At 41.6% G+C, this 24,517-nt stretch overlaps 2 protein-coding genes and 1 pseudogene across 6 annotated transcripts in view; 2 read left to right on the top strand and 1 right to left on the bottom strand.

Annotated features, from left to right (window-relative positions):
* The window catches only part of BTAF1 (B-TFIID TATA-box binding protein associated factor 1), a 111,140-nt gene extending 108,559 nt beyond the window's left edge, over positions 1-2,581 (bottom strand). For all 5 annotated transcript variants that reach the window (XR_010412517.1, XR_010412518.1, XM_045878414.2 and 2 more), the window contains exon 1: positions 2,264-2,581. Coding sequence is in view for 2 of the 5 variants with exons in the window: in XM_045878414.2 (XP_045734370.1) it covers positions 2,264-2,277 (14 nt within the window). In the remaining 3 variants the exon portion in view is untranslated. The remainder of the gene's footprint in view (positions 1-2,263) is intronic.
* A 2,979-nt stretch (positions 2,582-5,560) lies between these two features.
* LOC123845523 (CCHC-type zinc finger nucleic acid binding protein-like) lies at positions 5,561-6,293 on the top strand (annotated as a pseudogene).
* Positions 6,294-14,019: 7,726 nt separating this feature from the next.
* On the top strand, positions 14,020-15,267 carry FGFBP3 (fibroblast growth factor binding protein 3). Its single transcript, XM_045876269.2, has 2 exons — positions 14,020-14,096; positions 14,401-15,267. The coding sequence occupies exon 2, from the start codon at positions 14,480-14,482 to the stop codon at positions 15,260-15,262; it is 783 nt and encodes a 260-aa protein (XP_045732225.1). The 5' UTR covers positions 14,020-14,096; positions 14,401-14,479; the 3' UTR covers positions 15,263-15,267.
* The last annotated feature ends 9,250 nt before the right edge of the window (positions 15,268-24,517 follow it).

Below are 24,517 nucleotides of genomic sequence, written 5' to 3'. Positions count from 1 at the left end.
TTGTTAATATTTACAAGGTCCTAAAAATATTACAGTGCAAAAAAGTATTTTAGATTTGATTCTGGCAAATATGATTTTTATATCTTAAGCTATTTTCTACTTATTCTGCATAAAATATTCAAATGAGTCTGTATTCTACAAGCATACACCAACAAGAAAGGAAATTCAGTTCGTAAAGAAACATGCTTAGTGTATGGAGAAGACCAGCTTGAAATTAAAGTTTGCTATTCAAAATGAATCTTCTAATCAAAAAAGCAAGAACTGACAGTATCCTCAAAACACATAAGGTATCTCAAAAAGTGTCTTTCTTGAACCATCATATCACCAAAATATACACAGGAGTAGCTTTTACATAAAACCATGACAGGCTTTTTTTTTTTTTTTGAAGAATTTAACAGAATTTTGTCAAAGAAATAATCTACATAAAAAAGAGCACTACCCTTTGAAATCCAATGTCACGAACAAAAGGCAGTAGCTTTCAAAACCCACTCATTCATTCAGAAACTTACAAGCCCTAAACTTCTGTAAACAGATTAGCATAGGCCAAGCAGATTAGTTTCTCTTTAAATACTCTCATTTTGTCTCTATAATAAACTATACCCAATACTGTGAAAACAGTCTGCTCTAAGAGGAATTTCATGAGCTAATTTTTAAAAAATTTTTTATTAAGTAAACTCTCCACCCAACATGGGGCTTGAACCCACGACCCCTAGATCAAGAGCCGCAGGCTCCACCAACTGAGCCAGCCAGGCGCCCCAGGAGCTACTCATTCTCTTAAACACTGTATCATCTAATAAATAAATCTCATATTAAGTTGCTGTATCAATGTATTTATAACATACATATATATTTATACAGGAGGTAACAAATTAGAAGATACACCTTTCAGTTACTTGCAAAAAGTTAAATTACCACTTTATTCTCTCAAGGCAATTTTATGTATCACAAAATAAGACTTTCCTCACACTGGATTCAATTAATGTATGAAATAAAAATGAGATGCTCCATACTACAGGTACCTAGCAACCCCCTTAAACCAACTCCCATGGACTTCTCCCACACACTATTTCATCAGTTATCTAGGGAGTCTGTGAGGGATGGGCTATCCTTTTGGCTTGCAAAACAGACACAGCTTGAGCACCTACCACGTCAAGAAGTGCGTTCAATTGTGAAAAATGAATGAAAACTATTTGTTTTCTGAAGTATCATTGCTTCCTTTAGTCTGTGACAGACCCAGTTCTCATGAAAACTTACCTCATCAACTCTAGTGAACCTGGTGATTCCTGATTGCTATCAGAGGGACTATTCCCTACCTACATTTCCAAAATCAAACCTCTAACAAAGTTTTCCCACCATTCTTAACCACATTGGAGGAAGGGACCTTCCTCCCATAGCTATACGTCTTGTTGGCTTTTCTACAGTTTTCCTAGACGTTCCTGTTGATAGGCAACACTTTAAAGTAATTTAAGGGGCGCCTGGGTGGCTCGGTCGTTAAGCGTCTGCCTTCGGCTCAGGTCATGGTCCCAGGGTCCTGGGATCGAGCCCCACATCGGGCTCCCTGCTCCGCGGGAAGCCTGCTTCTCCCTCTCCCACTCCCCCTGCTTGTGTTCCCTCTCTCGCTGTGTCTCTGTCAAATAAATAAATATTATCTTTTTAAAAAAAATAAAGTAATTTAAGATTTGTGGTATCTTTCACGCCTTAGTTAAGAAAGACGGTGCTAATACAAGAACTTGCCAAAGATTACAGCGCGGACGACTGAATGTTTACTGCTAAACAAAAGAATTATACTCTAAGAAAAAAGTCCTCAGGAAAGAACATATCCCTAAAGCCATAAATAATTTCTAACATAATTAGAAGTTCACTCGGATAATAGTAATTCAAATCTCCCAAACCTCGACAGTTACTACCAAGTTTTCCCATGAAATGGAGATTAGGGATCAGCCTTAGGAACACTAAGAGAGGTAACAGGCTCTAGAACTGAAAGGGGGAAGAGAAACCAGAGAAGAGAAGCATGGTGAGGAAAGAGAAAAACTAGTTCTAACGTGGCACAGGGCACAAGAAAAAGACATTTTTGAACGGATTTACGAGGAGTAACTCGAGCCCAAACCCTCACAGACCGAGAGGTGAACTCCGAAGTCGGTGGAAGAAGGCGCCCGAGCCCAGTGACAATGGGAACGGCTCCTTTCTAGGACGGTGGGCACCGAGAGGAGACCGTGCCTCGCCTCGGCCACCTTCCCGTCCTCTCTTCAGGAGCAGTACTCACCTGGAGACCGCCATGGCCGGGCGCCGGCGGTTCGGGGCTCCCCGCGAGCTACGCGCCGCACCGCTGAGGCGCTAGTTTCCAGAGAGCAGAGCGGCGAAGGCCCAGGCCGCGGTCAGAGGGGAGCGGCCGGTGCGTCGCGGGGCGTCCCGCCGCGGGCCCTTGAGCATCTGCCCCGCCGCCTGCCCGAATTCGTCCCCGCCGCGTCCGGGGAGCAGGGGTCTGAGGCGGCGGCGGAGGCGGCAGTCCTCCGACCCGCACGACTTCAAACCGGGGGCCCCCAGCCCCGCTCTTTGCTGACGCAGGCGTCGGCACGCTGGACTGAGCGTCAGCGCGCCGGAAGTGACGTCAGCTCACCGCCAGGGCCTCCGCTGCGCGAGTGAGGCGAACGCGTAGGAGTAGTTTCTGCTCGGCGGCTGGCGCTTGAAAGAAAATGTTTGTGGCTCGTTGTCGTTAACGAGGCAGGAGAGATGAATAAGGGTACACTTATTTCCTAGAGATGGAAAAAAGGCGATTTAGCCAAGGTTCTGGAAGTTCAAAAACTTAGTTTTTAATTCCTTATTGCCTTGATCCTCATCCAACCAGACTGCTAGAGAAAACAGGATCCTGAAGAACTTAGGTGCTCTACTCGAGGTGGCGATGCCAGTGGGAGGGGTGAAAGCAAGAAAGATCTGCAGTGGCGCTTAGGGCAGGGGCTCCAGTGTTTGCCATAATCGCCAGAAGGTCTGCATAGCTATCGTAGGGAAGGCTTTCTGCCAACCATTTTGCCAAACCAAGTTTGTTTTCTAAGTACTCTATGTTATAGATACATGATTTTTCTCAACCCCATGTGAAAATTCGCAGCCACCCCCCCTTTTTTCTTTGGCTTATCTGGCTATTGAGTCGCTTAATTCATTAGGCTTTTAAACATTCTTCTGTCACTTAGTGCAAGTCCTTACCACCTTAAACTTGATTTTTATGATAGTGGCTAAGGTATTATTTTTCCAGCTTCAGTCAAGTCCATCTTAGAGACCACTAAGAGATCAGTATCAAAAAACACTGCTTTGGGGGCGTCTGGGTGGCTCAGTCGGTGAAGCGGCTGCCTTCCGCTGGGGTCAAGATCCCAGGGTCCTGGGATTGAGCCCCACATCGGGCTCCCTCCTCAGCTGAGAGCCTGCTTCTCCCTCTCCCTCTGTCGGCGCTCCCCCTGCTTGGGCTCTCTCTCTCCAACAAATAAATAAATAAAATCTTTAAAAACACACACACACACAAAACCACTGCTTTTATCATGTCACTCTGCATATAAAATTTGTCCACTGGCTTCTCATTACCTGAAGAGTCTGTCTCAACCCCTGAGTCTGCTTTTCATCTATAAAATGAAGCTAGTGAGAAGTGCCATAGAAGGTTATGGAAATAAAATGAGGTCATGTATCTAGGAAAGCTTACAAGAGCTTTATAAACCATAAAGTAGTATATAAATGTAAGGGAAAAGAAACGAACTTAAGTGCCTGCTATGTGGTAGGCATTTGGCATGCGTTATCTCCTATAATTCCTAGGCCAACCCTGTAAAGTGAGTTTTAACTTTCAATCTATTTTGGGGGGGGATTTTATTTTATTATTCAAGAGTCACATGCCCTACCAACTGAGCCAGCCAGGCACCCATTAATCTTTAATTTAGAGGTGAGGAAACTAAGCTCAGAAAGTTTAAGTAATTTGCCCACGATCCAAGTTAGTAATATTTACTGTTGTTCATTCATTCAACAAATATTTATTTGGCACCTGCTCTGTGTCAGGCACTGTTTGTACTGTTAGGCAAAATCCGATTAAGCTGATGTTCAAGTATCTTCACATTTCACAGTCTTCTCACACCCACCTTCTCAATGTATTTCCCACCACTGAAACTAAAAAGCACGTTACTACATTCATTCATTCAGCCAAAATTAAGTACCTACCACTTGCTGAACTCTACCAGAGATTGGAGCTTCAAAAGAAACCAAAACAGACAGGGTGTTCACTTTGGTGAACTTACATCCTAATGAAAGGAAAAAGGGTAAACAGATAAACAAGAAAATGTCATGTTTATATTCCATGTAAAGCAGAATGATGGGATAAATAAGGTGATTAGAGACTCTAGACTTGGTAATTAGGGAAAAACCTGAGGCCTGAATGACAAGAGGGAGCCAGGTGTGTGAAGATCTGGGGAGACTTCCAGGTAGAGGATACACCTAGTGTAAAAGCCTAAGGAAAGTCGGTTGTGTGGGGAGATGAACTAGGAGATAGAAAGGGGCCATTGTAAGGAATTTGGATTTTACTCAGATGCAGTAGAAAGTCATAGGAGAGTTTTAACGTGTGACTAAAATTATCTGATATATATATGTTAAAAATCTTACTCTTTAATGTCCAGAGGTAAGTAGGTATATAGTTTGAAATGACATTTAGAAGAGAGGAAATGGCTAGTATCATCGGTTTGTAAGGGATAGTGTAATAATCGAATATATTAATGTCAGACGGTCTTGTTTTTAAATCCTTCCTCACCACACTTAACAGCTATGTGTCCAAGGGAGTTGTATGACCTTTCTAAGCTCCAGTTCCTTCACCCATGAAATGGGAATTAGGACCTCCTACGGTGGCAGTGAGTATTAAATGAGATAATGAATAAAATGCATTTAACCAAGTGACTGCCACAATAAGCATGCAAAATTATTATTAACTACACTGATTTTTCTTTTTGTTAACTATGTCACCTTGAGTGAGTGACTTAACTTCTATGTCTCATCTGTAAAATGGTGATGATCATCATACTGGTCCACAACACATATTTGAAATCCCTGCCAGGTGGTTTTCTGAATCTAGAGTTTTTTTAGATTTAGATTTAGATTTAGATTTAGATTTAGATTTAGATTTAGATTTAGATTTTAGGTTTTGATTGGATTTAGTAATCCAGTGCATATACCTTGTATTATGTCACACTCAACAGCTTCTAGGGCAGCACCCTATAATCAAATACATTTATAGCTCTGCAGCAAAACATATGAATAACCAGCCATAGTAAGAGGAATAAATCAAAGACTAAATAGCTGCAAGCCAGTTCAGGTCAGGTTTTGCTGCCAAAAGAATTTTTTAAATATGGTTTTTAGACCCTTTCCAGTCTCAGAATTATAAATAATGGATTACAAACCTGTACTCTGTAAAGTTATGGTAAGGGTTAAATGAGCAATACATGATACACTTAAAAAATACTAAGTGCTAAATAGATATTAGCTGTTATTTTTACCCCCAGAAAGGTGGTTTCAGAAATCAGTGGCAGGCCTTCCCTGGGCCTGTGTCTGAGTGTCCACACTGCAGGCCTGCTCAGACACCGAAGATCTAACTGCAGCCATGCGCAGCAGTGAGCGTCTCAAGTGTGGATGATCTGGCTATGGAGGCCCAGGAATGCCCTACTAGTGGAGGCCATGGTCATGGAATGAGAAGCTGTGGCAGAGGTGGAAAGTTTCCAGTTTGGTTCCTTATCTCCTCCAGACACCTGTTATCACTGTGGTGAGTCTGGTTATCTTGCCGATGATTGTGATCTTCAAGAGGATGCCTGCTATAACTGCGGTAGACATGGCCACATGACCAAGGCCTGCCAGGAGCCCGAGAGAAAGAGAGAGAGAGAGAGAGAGCAATGCTGCTACAACTGCGGCCAACCAGGCCATCTGGCTCATGACCGTGACCATGAGGATGAGCAGAAGTGCTGTTCTTGTGGACAATTTGGATACATTCAGAAAGACTGCTCCAAAGTGAAGCATGATAGGTGTCGTGAAACTGGTCACATAGCCATCAACTGCAGGAGAACAAGTGAAGTCAACTGTTAGCACTGTGGTGAGTCAGGGCACCTTGCACAGGAACGCACGATGGAAGCCACAGCTTAATTATTTTCCTTTGTTGCCCCTCCTTTTTCTGATTGATGGTTGTATTATTTTCTCTGAATCCTCTTCACTGGCCAAAGGTTGGCAGAGTCTACTCCCAGGCCAGTGAATTGTACTTGCCATGTAAAAGGAGAAAATGGGAAAAAATCGACTTTCTGCATTTAACTACCAAAAAAAAAAAAAAAAAGTTTATGTTTAGTTTGCTAGAGGTGCTATGTATAATGCTTTGCTAAAGAACCCCTTTCCGCCCCACTGGTGAATAGGGATTGATGAATGGGAAGAGTTGAGTCAGACCAGTAAGCCTGATCTGCATTTCTTGGATATGTTCCCATGTAGAAAATAAAAACAATTCTGGAAGTATCTATGAGTTTCCATAAATAACTTAAAGTTTTAGCATAATGATGGCCTTGGATTGTCTGACCCCGTAGCTATTAAATATTATCAAGTAACATCTGTATGAAGCCCTACATAGAACATACAGTTGAGTGGGAGTATACAAAATAAAAAGACAAATATGTGTTAATGGCTGTGTGAGAAAAATTGAGATAAAGGCCCAAACAGGAACAACTTCATCACAGCATTGAGGCTGGATATACATAAGGTGATGGCAAAGGTTTGGAACACATCTTTTTCAAAGACTAAGTCTAAAACCCAGAGTAAACATTTATGCTCAGAGTTAGCATAATTTGGAGTTATTCAGGAATTGCAGAGAAATGCATTTTCACAGAAATCACACTGTTATTTTTGTATACTATATCACTTAGACAACTGTGTTTCAGTTTTTAAAAGTCAGATGGAAAAAAGCAACTGAAGTCCTAGAAAATAGAAATGTAATTTTAAACTATCCAATAAAGCTGGAGGAGGAAGGGGAGTTTGACGAAAGTTCTTTTTGTTTGTTTCAAATTTTCCTTAATGTATATGGTGCAAAATGCCATAATCCCATTCTCCTCCCTACCTTCCCAGAAATAACTTATGAAGTTTGTGTATATACTTCCTGTCCATGTTTTTATCATTTTGCTATATATATGTGTATCCATAAAGAACAAAAAGTATCATTTATAAGCTCATGTTTAATTAATTAATTAACATTATGTTTCCAAGATCTAGTCCATTATATGAAAGTCCTTAATTTATTCACTTCTTTACTGATACTTAGGTTTTTCCAATTTTGCACTATTATAAATGAAGCTGCAATGAGCATACTTTTTTTTTTAATATTTTATTTTTAAGAATCTCCACACCTAATGTGGGGCTTGAACTTACAACCCCAAGATCAAGAGTTTACACGCTACAGACTGAGCCAGCCAAGCTCCCTTGCAATGAGTATGCTTGACATGAGCTTTACATATATGTGCATAAACAAATATAAAATTATTACAAGTGTATTGAAAGAATATGCCCCAAACTTATGATAAAATGCAGGCTATCCTGGCTGGGAGTGGGGCAGGAGGAAAATGGGATTTGATAGGGGTAATGAAAATGGAAGAGTCATTTGACATTTTTTCCTTAAAAAAATTGTGGAACACAAATATAACAAGATATTAATATATGTTAATTCTTAATTGTAGGAATATAATTTTTAAAATTGTTTTTGTTATTCTCTATTTTTTACATTTATTGTAAAATATTTCAAAAATACAAAAAAAGTTGAAAAAATTATGCGGTGAACACCCATATACCTATGACCTAGATTCTACAATTAATATTTTATTATATTAGTTTTATAACATAACTACTACTTATTTCCCTCTATTCATATCATCCAGATTTTTTATTCATTTAAAAACAAGTTGCAGGGGGGCGCCTGGGTGGCTCAGTTGGTTAAGTGACTGCCTTCGGCTCAGGTCATGATCCCAGGGTCCTGGAATCGAGTCTCACATCAGGCTCCCGGCTCAGCAGGAAGCCTGCTTCTCCCTCTCCCACTCCCCCTGCTTGTGTTCCTGCTCTCGCTGTCTCTGTCTCTGTCAAACAAATAAATAAAATCTTAAAAAAAAAAAAAAAGTTGCAGGGCGCCTGGGTGGCTCAGTTGGTTAAGCGACTGCCTTCGGCTCAGGTCATGACCCTGGAGTCCTGGGATCGAGTCCCACATCAGGCTCCCTGCTCAGCAGGGAGTCTGCTTCTCCCTCTGACCCTCCTCCCTCTCATGCTCTCTGTCTCTCAATCTCTCTCTCACAAATAAATAAAATCTTAAAAAAATAAAAAAAATAAAAATAAAATTTAAAAAAATTAAAAAAAAAATAAAAACAAGTTGCAAGCATCAATACACTTTATCCCTAAACACTCAACATTGATATCATTAACTTAGGTTGAATAATTATTTACAGGTTTGGCTTCTTTTTTAGGTAAAATTGACATACAACAAAATATATAAATCTTAGGTGTAACCTAAACCTCTATCAAAATAAAATATGTAGAAAATATAGAATATAGATATATACTATGTAGAAATATATAACCCCTAGAAAGTTCCTTTGTATCCCTTCCTGGGTAACACAAGCCACCACTCATCCCCCAGGGGCAGCTCTATTCTAATTTTTTTCCATCATTGATTAGTTTCATTTGTTGTAGAATTTTATATAGATGCAGTCACACAATATGGGCTCTTTTGTGCCTGGCTTCATTTGATCAACACTATGGTTTTGAGATTAATTCACACTGTTGCATGCTGCAGCAGTTCATTCCTTTTTATTGCTGAGTAATAAGCAGATTTTTATTACAATTTGTTTATCCACTCACTTGTTGATGGATAATTAAGTTGTTTCCACTCTGGGGCTATTGCAATGAATAAAGTGCTACAAATATTCTTTTACCTTTTTGTGATCATATGTTTTCATTTACACTGGGTAAATACCTAGAAGAGGGTGGTTGGATCACAGTGTATGTAACTCTACAAGAAAATGTCAGTTTTCTATAGTGATTGCACCACTTTATGCTCCTACCAGCAATGTGTGAGAGTTCAAGCAATCAGCTTTTTGCCTTGAGCATTGTATTAGGTACAAAAGAACTAAAAAAGTTATCCTTGCCTAGAAAGCTTATATTATAATTTGCAAGATTAGGCAAATACTGAAGAAATAAAGAAAATTTGAATATTGAACTATGCAAAGCTGATTTTACATGCAGAAAGAATTATGTAGTCTTAAGAAACCTGGGGCACCTGGGTGGCTCAGTCGGTAGAGAACGCAACTCTTGATCTCAGGATTGTGAGTTCAAACTCCACATTGCGTGTAGAGATAGAAAGAAAGAAAGAGAGAGAGGGAGGGAGGGAGACCCAAGAGGCAGGAGGCCTATTCACCATAGAAGTTTGTGGGTCAGGTGCTGCAGCTAACCTTCTCTAGAAGGGAAGGAGGTGCTACAAAGTTCCTTATGGTAATATATTTCCTTTCTATTATTCACGGGGCAGGACTAAGAAGTTAATCACTAAAATGATCAAGAAATTCACCCCATTCTAAACTATTAGGTAGCATATGGTATGAATCCAAACAGACCTGTTGGATCACTGATGCAAACAAGATTACTTTTTAAATCAATATATTTTTTTAAAGATTTTATTTATTTATTCATGAGAGACAGAGAGAGAGGCAGAGGGAGAAGCAGGCTCCCAAGGAGCAGGGAGCCCGATGTGGGACTCGATCCCAGGACGCTGGGATCATGACCTGAGCCGAAGGCAGACGCTTAACCATCTGAGCCACCCAGGCACCCCTTTTTAAATCAATATTAAAATATTTATTTCATGCTCTCTTACACATCTCACATCATGATATTTTAAAAAATGTCTTCCCTTGGACTACATCAAAATTTAAAACTCTTGTACATCAAGGGACGCTATCAACAGAATGAAAGACAACCTACAGAATGGGAGAAAATATTGCAAATCATATATCCATAAGAGGTTAATATTTAGGAGCACTTGCCTGGCTCAGTTGGTGGAGCATGCAACTCTTGATCTCAGGGTTGTGAGTTCGAGTTCCATGTTGGGGGTAGAGATTACTTAAAAATAAAATCTTAAAAAAATTTTTTAAAGGGGTTAATATCTAGAATATATAAAGAACTATAACTCAACAACAACAACAGTAAAACAAGCTCATTGAAAAAATGGGCAAAGGACTTCAACAGACATATTACAAAGAGGAGATACAAATGGCCAATAAGCAGAAGAAAAACATGCTCAACATCACTAATCATTAGAGAAATGCCAATGAAAACCACAATGAGATATCACTTCACACCCATTAGGATGGCTATCATAAAAACAAAACCAAGCAAGCAAGCAAGCAAACAAACAACAACACGTATTGGCAAGGATTTGGAGAAATTGGAACACTTGTGCACTGTTGGCAGGAATGTAAAATGGTGCAGACATTATGGGAAAGAGTATGGAGGTTCCTCAAAAAGTTAAAAGTAGGGGCTCCTGGGTGGCTCAGTCGGTTAAGTGTCTGCCTTCGGCTCAGATCATGATCTTGGGGTCCTGGGATTGAGCACCACAGCATTAGGCTCCTTGCTCAGCGGGGAGTCTGCTTCTCCCTCTCCCTCTGCCCCTCCCCGCCCCCGTGCTTGCTTGCTCACTTGCTCTCTCTCTCTCTCATGCGTGCTCTCTCTGTCTCAAATAAATAATAAAATCCTTATTTTAAAAAAGTTAGGGGCGCCTGAGTGGCTCAGTCGTTAAGCGTCTGCCTACGGCTCAGGTCATGATCCCAGGGTCCTGGGATGGAGCCCCGCATCCGGCTCCCTGCTCCTCAGGAAGCCTGCTTCTCCCTTTCACACTCCCCCTGCTTGTGTTCCCTCTCTCGCTGTGTCTCTCTCTGTCAAATAAATTTAAAAAAAATCTTAAAAAAAATAAATTTAAAAAGTTAAAAATAAAATTACCATGTGACCCATTAATTCCACTCTAGGTAAATACCCAAAAGAATTGAAAGCAGAAACTCAAACAGGTATTTGTACAGCCATATTCAGAGCAGCATTATTCACAAGAGCCAAAAGGTGGAAGCAGCTCAAGAGCCCCTTAATAGATTAATAGGTAAATAAAATGTGGTATATACATACAGTGGAATATTACTCAGCCTTAAGTAGGAAGAAAATTCTGACAAACGCTACAACATGGAATAACCTTGAAAACATTCTGCTGAGTGAAATAAGCCAATCATAAAAGGACAAAAACTGTATGATTCCACTTCTGTGAGGTGCCTAGAGTAGTTAAATTCATAGAAACAGAATGTTGAATGATGGTTACCAGGAGGTGGAGGAAGGAAGACACGAGGAGTTATTGTTTAATGGGTACATTTGGAAAATAAAGAATGTTCTGGAGCTGGATGGTGGTGATGGTTTCACAACAGTGTGAATGTACTTATGCCACTGAAATGTACACTGAAGAATGGTTAAAATGGCAAATGTTGTGACCACAGCTTACAAAAAGTAACTTGGGAGGGGGGCACCTTGGTGGCTCAGTGGGTTGAGCATGGGACTCTTGATTTAGGCTCAGGTCATGATCTCAGGGTAGTGAGACTGAGCCTGCATTGGGCTCTGTGCTCAGCGTGGAGTCTGCTTGATGTTCTTTCTCTCCCTCTCTGCACCTGCCCCCGATCCCGGATTGCGCTCATGAGCTCTCTCAATATAAATAAGTGAAATCTTAAAATAAAATGTAACTTGTAGTAAGGCATACCTCTTTTTGATGTGGCAAAGCACATCTGTGTGCCCTTTTGCCCGGTGAACAATATTTCTGACAGAAAGCTTGGTCTCTGGAATATCTCTTAACGATGAGGACTTTCCAGATAATGAACTTTTTCATTGTAATTAGTGTGCAATGTCACAAGATGTCACTATTTAGCTGAAAAACTCTTCCAATTCAGTTCGGTAGCTGGTAACAGTAAGTAAAGCCAGAGCAACAGACAAAAGCCTCTAGCTCTCCTCATCAGTGCTTTACTCCTACAAATAGAGTTTTCTGGGAAAGAGAAGGTTTCCATCTTTGAAGTACATTAGTAAGCTACTCCTTTTTTTTTTTTTTAAGATTTTACTTATTTATTTGACAAAGAGAGAGAGTTAGCGAGAGCAGGAACACAAGCAGGGGGAGTGGGAGAGGTAGAAGCAGGCTTCCCGCCGAGCAGGGAACCAGATGTGGGGCTCCATCCCAGGACCCTGGGATCATGACCTGAGCTGAAAGCAGATGCTTAAGGACTGAGCCACCCAGGCGCCCCAGTAAGCTACTCTTGTTTATGAAACTTACATTAATATTTGTTAACCTAATAGGTACTAATTGCTTTTCATTATAAATCAGATTGACGTAACAAAAACCTAACTAACTTTGAAAGTGATAACAGTGTAATACAAAGCTGAAATGTAAAGACTATTTTTTTAAAGATTTTATTTATCGGGCGCCTGGGTGGCTCAGTCGGTTAAGCGACTGCCTTCGGCTCAGGTCATGATCCTGGAGTCCCGGGATCGAGGCCCGCATTGGGCTCCCTGCTCGGCCGGGAGTCTGCTTCTCCCTCTGACCCTCCCCCCTCTCATGTGCTGTCTCTCTCACTCTCTCTCAAATAGATAAATAAAATCTTAAAAAAAAAAAAAAGATTTTATTTATCTATTTGAGAGAGACAGAGAGAGAGCTTGAGTGGAGAGAGGGAGAAGCAGACTCCCTGCTAAGCAGGGAGCCCGATGTAGGACTCTATCCCAGGACCCTGAGATCATGACCTGAGCCGAAGGCAGACGCTTAACCAACTGAGCCACTCAGGCGCCCCTGAAATGTAAAGATTATTGATCACTGAAAGTCAGGTGGCATGTGGCTTTATCACTAAATTATGTGTGACCTTGATAAGTCATTTAATCTTTCTGATCTCACCAGAGTAGTAAAAATTTCCTTTCTTAGGTCAATATACACTACTATATATTTAATATATATGCTAATATATATTTAAATATGTTCTTCTAATTCTGAAATATTTTGGTTTTTATAGATCAAATTATAACTGTTCAAATACAATATCAAAAGTGAGTTCAGTAATAGAAAATATAATCTGCAACAGAACATTAGGAAATATAATGAGACTTCTTGACATCTTGGGTAATTATTTTAGGAAAGTACTCACATGTATAAAACAATTGTAGAGTAGTATAAAAACTCTTGAAATGAAAAAAAAACACATTTGTTACTGAGAATATTTTTTTTAAAGAGATGATGGAATATTTTAAGCTTTGCTTAAATATAAAATTCTCAAGATTCAAGAACACAGCAACTCTTAAAGATTACACCATTTGAATTGGTAATATTATCTGCTAACTATAATCCAAATAAATTATTTTTTAAACTTCTAATTTTTGCAAGCAGTTTATAATTGATTTAATAATACCTAAGAATAATCCAAAACCCAAATGCCCACCCTGGGTGAACTGCAGGACACTATGGCATATTAATAAAAGAGAGCATATTTTTATTAGTAGTTAACAGTTATTAGCATTAAGGTTACATTATTAGGATAAGAAAGACTATCAAAGGCTGGGTGAGAACACAGAACTCAGAATGATATGAAGAAGAGAGTGTAGTGCCTGGTTTAGAATATTGACAGTTGTTGTTTCTAACATGAAATTTTTGTTTAACTCTTAAAAACTTAGATCTTTCTGTTTAACTTCATGTCCGGATGATTAAATATGTAAACGGAAAGAAAAGAATGACTTGTTAAAATTTGCGTGATTCTTTTGAACATCGGAAGCTAAATACGAGATTGATATTTCATGTCACAGTGTCACTTCTCTCATACACATGGGGGGGTGTATGTGTGTGGTGGTGGTGGCGGGGGGAAATCTCCCAGTGTGAGAGAAGTCTGGGAGGGGCAGAGTGGGGGAGGCCCCTCCTGTCCCATTCATAACACGTTCATTCACTGCGAGCCGGCGAAAACGGACTCATCTCGCAGGCAGTCATTCCCTCTACCCTAATAAGACTCCACCACCTCTCCTAGAACTCGGTAAGTTCAGAGGGCAGTACAAATGCATGTTTCCCAATAACAATCTGAAACGATTTTGTAGTTTATCGGAGAGTGAAGATGGGAGGGTGTGGAGGTGGCAATTTTCAGGCATCGCTTTGCTTTCGTCTTTGCACGGGTTTCAGAAAGATGTAAGAACGATTATTTAGACAGTCAGCGATTTTCTCAGAGGGTCTCTCTCAGGCTGCTGCTGCCCACTGGAAACCAGCGTATGGGAACCGCAGACGGTACGGGAAGGGGACTTCGTAGACGCATTTGCAGCAGCCGTCTCTGCCCCTGTCCCCAGGTCCGAGGATGCTGCTCTCCTGGCCCAGCCACCACTGAAGCGCCCAGGCGTCCCGGAAGACCCGACCTGAGCGCGGACCATGAGTCCTCTGCGGCTGCGAGCGTCGCTGTCGCTGCTGTCGCTGCTGCTGCTGCTGGGTGGCTGCCTCCTCGCGGCCGCCCGGAGAGACCAGGGGGCGACAGGCAGCGCGGCGGAGCCGGCCTCGGGTCCCGCCGGCGGCTCGTCCGGCCGCTTCCTCAGCCGCGAGCGGCACGCGTGCAGCTGGCAGCTCCTGCGGGAGCTCCCAGGGCCCGCGGCGGGGAGCGAGCTGGCGCTGCGCTGCCTGGACCCGGCCGGGGCGCTCCAGCAGTGCGCCTACCGCGGGGAGCCCGAGCGCTGCGCCGCCTACGCCGCCCGCGGCTCGCGCTACTGGAAGCAGGTGCTGGGACGGCTGCGCAGGAAGCGGCGGCCGTGCCAGGACCCCGCTCCGCTCAAGGCTCGCCTGTGCGCCGGCGAGAAGGGCCACGGCGCCGAGCTGCGCCTGGTGCCCCACGGGTCCTCACCCGTGCGCCCCACCGCGGCCGCCTTCCCCCGGGATCCCGAGCCCCCGGTCAGGAGCCGGGGGCGGCTCCGGGAGCCAGCTCCCGCCCCCGCCCCCGCCGGAGGGGCCCGACTTCCCGCGAGCAAGTCTCCCAGGGGAAAGCCCTCTGAGAAGGCCAAAGCGGGCAAGAGGAAGGCGGCCTCGGACCCAGAAGAGGAGCGAGCCCTGGGGACCCGGCCGGATCCCGACGGGTTGGACGAGAACGCAAAGCTCACGGAGACCTACTGTGCCGAGAAGTGGCACTCCCTTTGCAACTTCTTTGTCAATTTCTGGAATGGCTGAGGCTGCCCGGCCCGGGGAGGAACGTGGGTGGGGGGAGGTACGCAGCCGGGGAGGAGACGTTGAGGGCATCGTAGGCCGAGAGACAAGGGATGGAGCGTGGGGAGGAGTCCAGGTTCTAGAAGGGGGCTGGGGAGGTGGGAGGGGATGGGCCTCGGGATGGGGGTGTAAGGGGTATGGAGAATCTCTGAGACAGCAGAGACGGTTAATTTTTTGAAAAGTCCGACCCCGATGAAGAGCAGAAGAAATAGTGGAAACAGAAGTAGGCACACCTTAAGTGTACAAAAACTGTAGACTGGGAGAGAGACGAGCACAGAGGAAGGCTGGAAAAAAAAAATAAGGGGGAAAAGTGACGAAAGCGATGTAAATCTCATGTGGGAAGCAGGATACTATGTATATTGTTTAACACGTTTATATTAAAATGTCGTCACGAGCAATTGGTAACCTGAGCCGGGTTGAATTGTTTAGTGACTTCTCACCCAATCAGATGACAAGATTCCCAACTTTTTTTTTTTCCTTTTGGAATTAGTATGAACTTGGGTACTGCTTGGTGTCATAGATGACCTCTGTTGCGATAGAAGCCATTCAGAGGTCCAAACTGCCTCCAGTGAGAAGGTTTTCAGGGTGGTTGCCTTTGGATTCTTTTAGAAGTGTTACTTTTAAACACAGGGATGCCTTATGTTCTTTTGAAACTTTCCCATTAACCTTTTAAATTCAGAGGTGAATTGTAGTGCTCACATAGGTTTCTAAAAAGAATTCTCTTTATATTTGATCATATTTTTTTTAAAAGATAGGTGAAATTAAGCGTGTATCTCAGAGTCATTTGGGCCATTATGGAAGTTATATCTCTGCTTCATGTAATTAATTGTTAACATATTTCATTTTAAGTAAGATGTAATGATAACTTTGCACATGTTAGGTGCTCAATAAAAACTGTATGACTTGATTTAAAGAACTGGCAGGGCAATGGAAATTCTGACTGCATATAATATAGTTCTGAGTATACCTTGAAGTAAGTTCCCAAACATGTCCCCAGTTGTTAGGAAAAGATAAGAAGTCTGCATAAAGCAAGAGTGACAAACTGGCAAAACCTGGGTTGTATCATTGCTCTGCTTGGCCTGCATGTTGTTCTCTTTAATTTTTCCTCTTCTTCTTCCCTCCCAATTTAGATTTGTTGCCAGCATTTAAAAATTTAAAAATTTCATATAAAAATTCAGATTTCCGAATTCTCTTAAAAATTAGATCTGCAGGGGCGCCTGGGTGGCTCAGTTACGCGGATGCCTTCGGCTCAGGTCATGATCCCGGGGTCCTGGGATGGAGCCCCACATTGGGCTCCCTGCTCAGCAGGAAGCCTGCTTCTCCCTCTGCCTCTGTCTGCCTCTCCCCCTGCTTGTGCTCTCTCTCTCTCTCTCACTATCTCTCTCTCTGCGTCAAATAAATAAATAAAAATCCTTAAAAAAATTAGACCTGCAAACCTTTGGACCTCCCTTCCCATATGGCAACAATTGGCTGACACTAAATATTGGCTGCCCCCTTTAGATTAGGCATGTTTTCTAGAGTTCTCTGCACTGCTCCTACAAATCTTGTCAATAAACTTTATTCATTTATATTACAAGCCTGAGCCCATAAGACATTTAAGCCCCTGATAGATATAAGGCTTTTACCTTTTTGCTGACCATCTGTTCTTCTCACACCCTTCCCTTCAAAATAGGGGTAAAGGTAACAGTCTTACAGATAGTAAACATCTCCTGAACTCTTTCCTCTTTGACCAGCCGCTAGGAAATGTTAACTATCTCTTACCTATTCTGTAGATTCTTATATTCATACAATTGGCAAACTATTCAGATTGCACATTGTTCCAGGCCAGGTTTATTAGGTCACATTCTGAGTAACATTGACCATTAGATAAAATTCATCTTGGCCAGAGAAAGGAAGTTCAGAGTAGCTAGAGACCATTCCCTTAAGATAGGGGCCAATGTACACTTTCTTTAAAAAGTTTGGCAAAATTTGGGTGTCATCAAAGAAGGGTATTAGAAATGAAACACCCCTGGGGCACCTGGGTGGCTCAGATGGTTAAGCGTCTGCCTTCGGCTCAGGTCATGATCCCAGGGTCCTGGGATCGAGCCCCGCATTGGGCTCCCGGCTCAGCGGGGAGCCTGCTTCTCCCTCTCCCTCTACCTCTCTCCCTGCTCATGCTCTCTCTCTCTCTCTCTCTCTCTCTCTGTATCTGTGTCTCAAATGAATAAATAAAATCTTAAAAAAAAAAAAAGAATGAAGCTGTTACTATTTAAAAAAAAAAGAAAGAAAGAAATGAAACACCCCTGTCTAGAACCATAGCTAGAATGATAGTTTCACCTCTCCATACAAGACAAATGCCAATCCTTCTTGTGTGCCCTTTGACAGTCTGATAAACTTACTTCTATGAAAGAAGGAAAGGCCAAATTCTAGGCCCAAGTACACAATGCAGATTGCTACTGCTTTTGATCCTTTACTCTGTAAGAAGAACTATACGAGGACTTCATCTCAAGAACAGAATACGGACTGATATTCTCTTTTTGCAGTGAAAGGGAAATGGACACATCCTGCCGTCAGCTTCTGGAGTGACTGACTAAGTCCCAATGTCTCCAACATGTACATCGAGGGGAGTTAGGCTAGGTTAAATCTGAGGTTCCTATAGCACACTACTCGCGCTCCAGAATCCTATACATCGTTGTGCATAGTGATAATAACACGTGAAAATCAACAACTGCTCTGTGTACAGTACTACATGTTATACCCCAAGATAGATTATGGAGTTGGAAAAGCTCCAGAGAAAGACAACTGAAATAGCCAGGGAAGTAGAGAAGGCTTCTGTATCTGGAGCATCTAGAAAGATTTGGAAGGCTGGGCCAGAAGGACGAATCTGTAGGTGGGAGAAGACAGGATCAAAATGTCTAAAATAATGAGGAGGTTGGACAGGGAGAACTTGGGCATTCTCCCCTGGCAGGTGCCATCAAGAGGGGGAGGGGCACCTGGCTGGCTCAGTTGGAGTGGAGTGTGTGGCTCTTGATCTTGGGGTCTTGAGTTAGGGCCCCACATGGAGTGTAGAGATTACTTAAAAATAAAATCTTTTTTTTTTTTTTTTAAAAGAAGGGAAAGTTGCCAGGGCACCTCCGAGTTTACTGTCAGAGCGGGGATTAGCATGGGCATCAGAAGTAGCAAAACATCTGTCACTCAGTCTATTGGAGACAGAGAATTTATTAAAAGTGTTGAACCATCTTATTCTCTTGTACTTCCCAAATTATTTAGCACAGAGATAGAAGGGAAAAGTGGAATTACACCCATCTACTCTATACCCAGTTTGCTTGTCTTTATTTTTAAAGATTTCATTTATTTATTTGAGAGAGAGAGAGAACATGAGCAGGAGGGGCAAAGGGAGAAGGAGAAGCAGACTCCCTGCTGAGTGGGGAGCCTGACCTGGGGCTCTATCCCAGGACACCAAGATCATGACCCAAGCTAAAGTCAGATGCTTAACAGACTGAGCTACCCAAGTGCCCCTCCCAGTTTGCTTTTCTGAACTCATCTCTACTAGGCAAATCTTTTCTTTTTTTATGTCTTTATTATTATTACTATTATTATTAATTCTAAGTAGGCGCCACATCCAATGTGGGGCTTGAACTTGGGACCCTGAGATTAAGAGTCACATGCTTTACTGCCTGAGCCAGCCAGGTGCCCCCAGGCAAAGTCTTTTCAACTTTCAAAGTCCTTCAGTCTGTTTCAGTTTGCCCTGACATACCACCAACATTTTGATCCTTTATTTTTTTTTTTTAAAGATTTTATTTATTTATTTGAGACAGAATGAGAGACAGAGAGCACATGAGAGGGGAGAGGGTCAGAGGGAGAAGCAGGCTCCCCGCCGAGCAGGGAGCCCGATGCGGGACTCGATCCAGGGACTCCAGGATCATGACCTGAGCCGAAGGCAGTCGCTTAACCAACTGAGCCACCCAGGCGCCCCCATTTTGATCCTTTAAAACAACATTTTCCCCCAACGACTTAGCTATGGGTTTTTTTGTTTGTTTTAAGATTTTATTTTTAAGTAATCTCTACACCCAATATGGGGCTCGAACTCATGATTCCAAGATTAAGAGTCACATGCTCTACCAACTGGTCCAGCCAGGCACCTCACTTATGATTTTAAATAAAGACAGGATCAGCAACAGTACTCTGGGAAGCTATATTGGAGCCTGAGGCGAGAAAGGAAAATCAGTGAAGAATGATACTGTCCTTATTGAAAATTTTGATGTTTTGTTTATCAGGGATTGTTTTGCATTAATTTTGATTTTTTAAAAATATTGCATTAAAACATTGTTTATCTTGACTAGTGAGTTTGTTGGTACTCCATTATATTTTGCCCCCAAGACAAAGAGCCTCACCAGTGCCACTTGCCTCCTAGTCCTGGCCCTAGGAAGCAGCCCCTGTCATGTGGGCAATCACTGCTACTGGAGTCAGGGATGACTGGTTTGCATACTAGTTCTGCCCACCTCCTACTCTGGGTTACTTTGAGAAGGTTGCTTAATCTCTTCATGTTTCTTTCTCTTCTCTTGTTGAAAAAGGGTTACCTACTTCCAGGGTTACCATGAAGAATAAATTATGTGACATATTGAATATGGCCCAACACCACGCAATATTTGCCATGTAATAGGTACCCAATAAATATTATTACATCTTCTTCCCTTACAGAATGATACATTTTAAAATGACTTAATTAACGCCTGGGTGGCTCAGCTGGTTAAGCGGCTGCCTTCGGCCTGGGTCATGATCCCAGTGTCCTGGGATCGAGTCCCACATCGGGCTCCTTGCTCAGCAGGGAGCCTGCTTCTCTCTCTCTCTCCCTCTGCTTGTGCTCTCTCTGTCAAATAAATAAAAATCTAAAAAAAAAATAAATAAATAAAAAAAATAAAAAATAAAAAATAAAATAAAATGACTTAATTAAACAATAAACATATAATTGTTGATAATGTGCCAGATGCCCTGGACTTTGTTTGGGGCTGAGGAAGCGGGGTGGGGATACCCTGACAGAGTACTAGCCTTCAACAAGCTGGAATTTAGGATTACACCGTGAAACCCTTAGAAAACAATGAGAACAACAACCAAAGAAATTAGGCTTCTACATGTAGGAGATTAGAAAGATGAAAGGTGAGTGTAGGTCTGGTTATCTGGGAAACCCACTGGGAAGATGTTAGCTTGAGGTAAACTTTGGTGTAACTCAAAAAACAGGTGTGGGAAGTGAGTGAAACCCTAAATGAAATGATGAAAAGAAATGATGTAAATCTAAAATTCTTGGGCCAACTCCCAGCTCTGCTTCTAGATCTAATTCTGGGCAAGTCATAAAGATGTTTGTGCCTCATTATGGAATAAGGAAAAAATGTATACTATGCTGCAGAAGGCTCCAGAAAACAAGAGCTCTCAGGTAACATCAGTGGGAGTGTAAATTGGTATAACCTCAATGGAAGACAGGTTGGCAGTTTATTTTAGCAAAATTTAAAATATCCATATCCTTTAACCTGGGAGTTCTCTATTTTTATCCTAAGGCTTATTAGTACAAGGATGCATAGAAACACATACAAAGTTATTTATAGCAACATTGTTTATATTGGTAAAAAATTAGAAACAACTTCAATCAATGGGAAATTGATTAAGTAAATTGAAATTCATTTGTGTGAGATTAAACCATATTGTGTGAACCAAACTAAGGCCATTTTGGACAAATCCACCGTGATGACTGTGCTGTGACCTGAAACCTCTTTGAGCACAGGCCCTTCCCGCCCACATTCTTTCCTTTTGTTTAACCACACTCTTAAGCACACCCTAGGGGCATAACATGCTTGATCTGCCCTGGAGATACGACTATGACACACAGATATTCTTAAGCATTTTCCTCCTGGGTGTCCCCCAACAGGTACTCCCAACCTCCAGGGCTAAAAGAGTAGGTGTTAAGGGAGGTGGGGTCAAGGAGATCTACTGGTTTTGCAGAGCCCAAGACATGCTTCTGTAAGTCCCCTTAATAAGCCATTTCTTGTCAAGCTGGATTTCTTGGCCTTTTTCTTCCCTCTTATGGTCCTTCAGCCTTGGAGGTCATTTTGCATATACTTCCCTTTCACAGAATACATATGAAACTATCATTGGACCATTTTGACCTCAAAAAAATGACAATTTTATATGGTTCAACTTAATACAATACTATGTGGCCACTTAAAAAATGAAAGATCTCTCCATAAACTGATATCCAACACTATAAAAGGTATACCGTTAAATAAAAGAAAACAAATAACAAATAAATATATTGTCTATATATATATATTTGTATATATATAAATATAATCAGGGTGAGGGGTGGGGAGAGTCAGAATACCAGTTAATGATTGTTAGTGAAAACTTGGCAGAATGCAATGATCCCATTTGACAACTACTCACTCCCAATCTTGAAGTTCAGTTTTCATTTTCTTCTTAACAAGGGGGGTAGTTTTATCCTGAACATTTTGGTCCTCCATTTGGAACATACAGTTGCATATTACGTTAAAACAATAAGTTCTTGGTCCTTGCAACCTAAACACCTATGACCTCAAGCAACAAACAAAATAAAATCTATCTAAAAGAAATCAAAGTTAAATCCAAATCCTTCAAATAAGAATAAATATTTATATTATTTGATTTTAGCCACTCTGAGTTATATACTGTGGCAGACTGTATATACGAGTATAGAAGTATATATAATTACTTATATTTATCCCACCTGCTAGTAGTCACACCCCTGTGTAATCCCTTCTCCTTGAGTATAGGCAGAACCTGTGACTTGCTTCCAACCTCAATAGAATGCAACAAAGGACATGAAATGTCACTTCCATAACTATATCACATAATATTGCAACTTCTTTCTTGCTAGTAGACTCTCTATTGATTTTCTCTTTCACTGAATTTGATGAAGTAAGCCACCATACAGAAAAGCCCACATGGCAAGGAACTGAAAACAGACTCTGGCTGACAACTGGCAAGGAGCTGAAGCTCTCAATCTGACATCTGCAGGAAACTAAATCCTGCTAACAACTCTGAATTGGGAAGCAGATCCTGCCCCAGCTGAGCCTCAGATGAGACTGAAGCCCAGGTTGATACTTTGATTGAAGCTTCATGAAAGATTCTGAAGCTGAAGATCCAGCTGAGCTGTCTCTGACCCATAGAGTGTGAGATAATGAATGTGTGTTATTTAAGCTGCTAAGTCCATGGCAATTTGTTATGTAGCAATAGATAACTAATATAAATACATAAAAATACATTTGAAATTATTTTATTGTGCACACATGCAACTGTATCTGTAAGATAAATTCTCATACATGGAATCTGTGGCTTAAAGGACATGAGGACATGAGCCCTTAGGACTTTATTGTTTAAAGATTTATTTATTTATTTACTTACTTACTTACTTACTTATTTATTGAGAAAGAGAGTGCATATGAGCATGCGGAGGGGCAGAGGGAGAGGAGAGAGAATCCCAAGCCGACTCTGCATTGAGCACAGAGCGCAGAGCTGGGCATGACCCGGAGATCGTGACCTAGCCTAAACCAAGAGTCGGATGCTCCACTAACTGAGCCACCCAGGAAGCTTGCCTTTAGGACTTTAAAAGGTATTGAGGTGGGGCGCCTGGGTGGCTCAGTCGTTAGGCGTCTGACTTCGGCTCAGGTCATGATCCCAGGGTCCTGGGATTGAGCCCCACATCAGGCTCCCTGCTCCATGGAGAGCCTGCTTCTCCCTCTCCCACTCCCCCTGCTTGTGTTCCCTCTCTCGCTGTGTCTCTCTCTGTCAAGTAAATAAAATATTTTTTAAAAATTAAAAAAATTAAAAAAATAAAATAAAAGGTATTGAGGTGTTTAAAAGGCCTTCCATAACATTGTACCAACAAAATTCTGATAAAGACATTTTCATTGAAATTTTCTAAAATATAAATGTATAGGGGTTCCTGGATGGCTTAGCTGGTGGAGCATGCAACTCTTGATCTCAGGGTTGTGAGTTCAAGCCCCACATTGGGCATGGAGACTACTTAAAAAATAATAATAATTGGAGTGCCTGGGTGGCTCAGTCAGTTAAGTGTCTGCCTTTGGCTCAGGTCATGATCCCAGGATCCTGGGATAGAGCCCCGCATTGGGCTCCCCGATCAGCGAGGAGCCTGCTTCTCCCTCTCCTGCTCCCCCTGCTTGTGCTCTCTCTCTCTCTCTGAAATAAATAAATAAAAATCTTTAAAAAAATAAAATATAGATGTATAAAGAGTAAAATGTGAAAATCTCTATTCAGCTTTTCTCTCTCTCCTCCCTTTCCTCTTCATAGCAGTAACCACTGACTGCTATAATTTGGTGGGAGCCACTAGGGTTTTGTTTTCCCCCTGTGGATGTGATAGATACTAAGACCATTGAGAAGTGGTGTGAGGTTCTTAACTTAAGGTATATGTAAAGTTTCAGGCCTTGTTCAGTACTAGTGCATATATGTATTTACAAATATACTGGGTTTTGTATGGAATCATGCTGTATGTATTATGCTACAATTTACTTTTCACATAATATATTTTCAAGATGTCTCCAAATTAGCACATGTGAATATAATTAGACTTCAGACTTTTTCATTGATACATAACACAAAGTATGAACATAAAATAAGTATAGTTGTATTTAATACTCCCCCCTTTTTTATTGGAGTACAGCTGACACACAATGTTACATTAGTTTCAAGCGTACAACATAGTGATTCAACAACTCTGTTAGGCTGTGCTCACCCTAAGTGTAGCTATCATGTGTCACCATACAACACTAGTACAATACCACTGACTATATTCCCTATGCTGTACTTTTTATTCCTGTGACTTATTCATTCCATAACTGGGAGCCTGTGTTTCCCATGCTCCTTCACCCATTTTGCCCATCCCCCCACACTTCCGCTCAGGCAACCACGAGTTTGTTCTCTGTATTTATGAGTCTGTTTCTGCTTTGTTCTTTTGTTTTGTTTTTTAGATTCTACATATAAATGAAATCATATGCTACTTGTCTTTCTCTTTCTGACTTAATTCACTTAGCATAATACTCTCTAGGTCCATCCATGTTGTCATAGATGTCAAGATCTCATTCTTTTTATGGCTGAGTAATATTTCATTTTATATATACATCACGTCTTCTTTATCCATTCATCGATAGATATCTTGGCTTCCATATCTTGGCTCTTGTAAATAATGCTGCAATA

Source organism: Mirounga angustirostris, unplaced genomic scaffold (genome assembly GCF_029215605.1).
Source record: "Mirounga angustirostris isolate CCGP_5_RB_7025 unplaced genomic scaffold, mMirAng1.0.hap1 SCAF_6, whole genome shotgun sequence".
NCBI classification, from domain to species: Eukaryota; Metazoa; Chordata; class Mammalia; order Carnivora; family Phocidae; genus Mirounga; species Mirounga angustirostris.
The sequence above is the reverse complement of the archived record's forward strand: the minus strand, read 5'-3'. Positions and strand labels throughout refer to the sequence as shown.

What these genes read in the sequence shown, in the direction of transcription:
- FGFBP3 (XM_045876269.2), top strand. Translation starts at nt 14,480, where the DNA reads ATGAGTCCTCTGCGGCTGCGAGCGTCGCTGTCGCTGCTGTCGCTGCTG.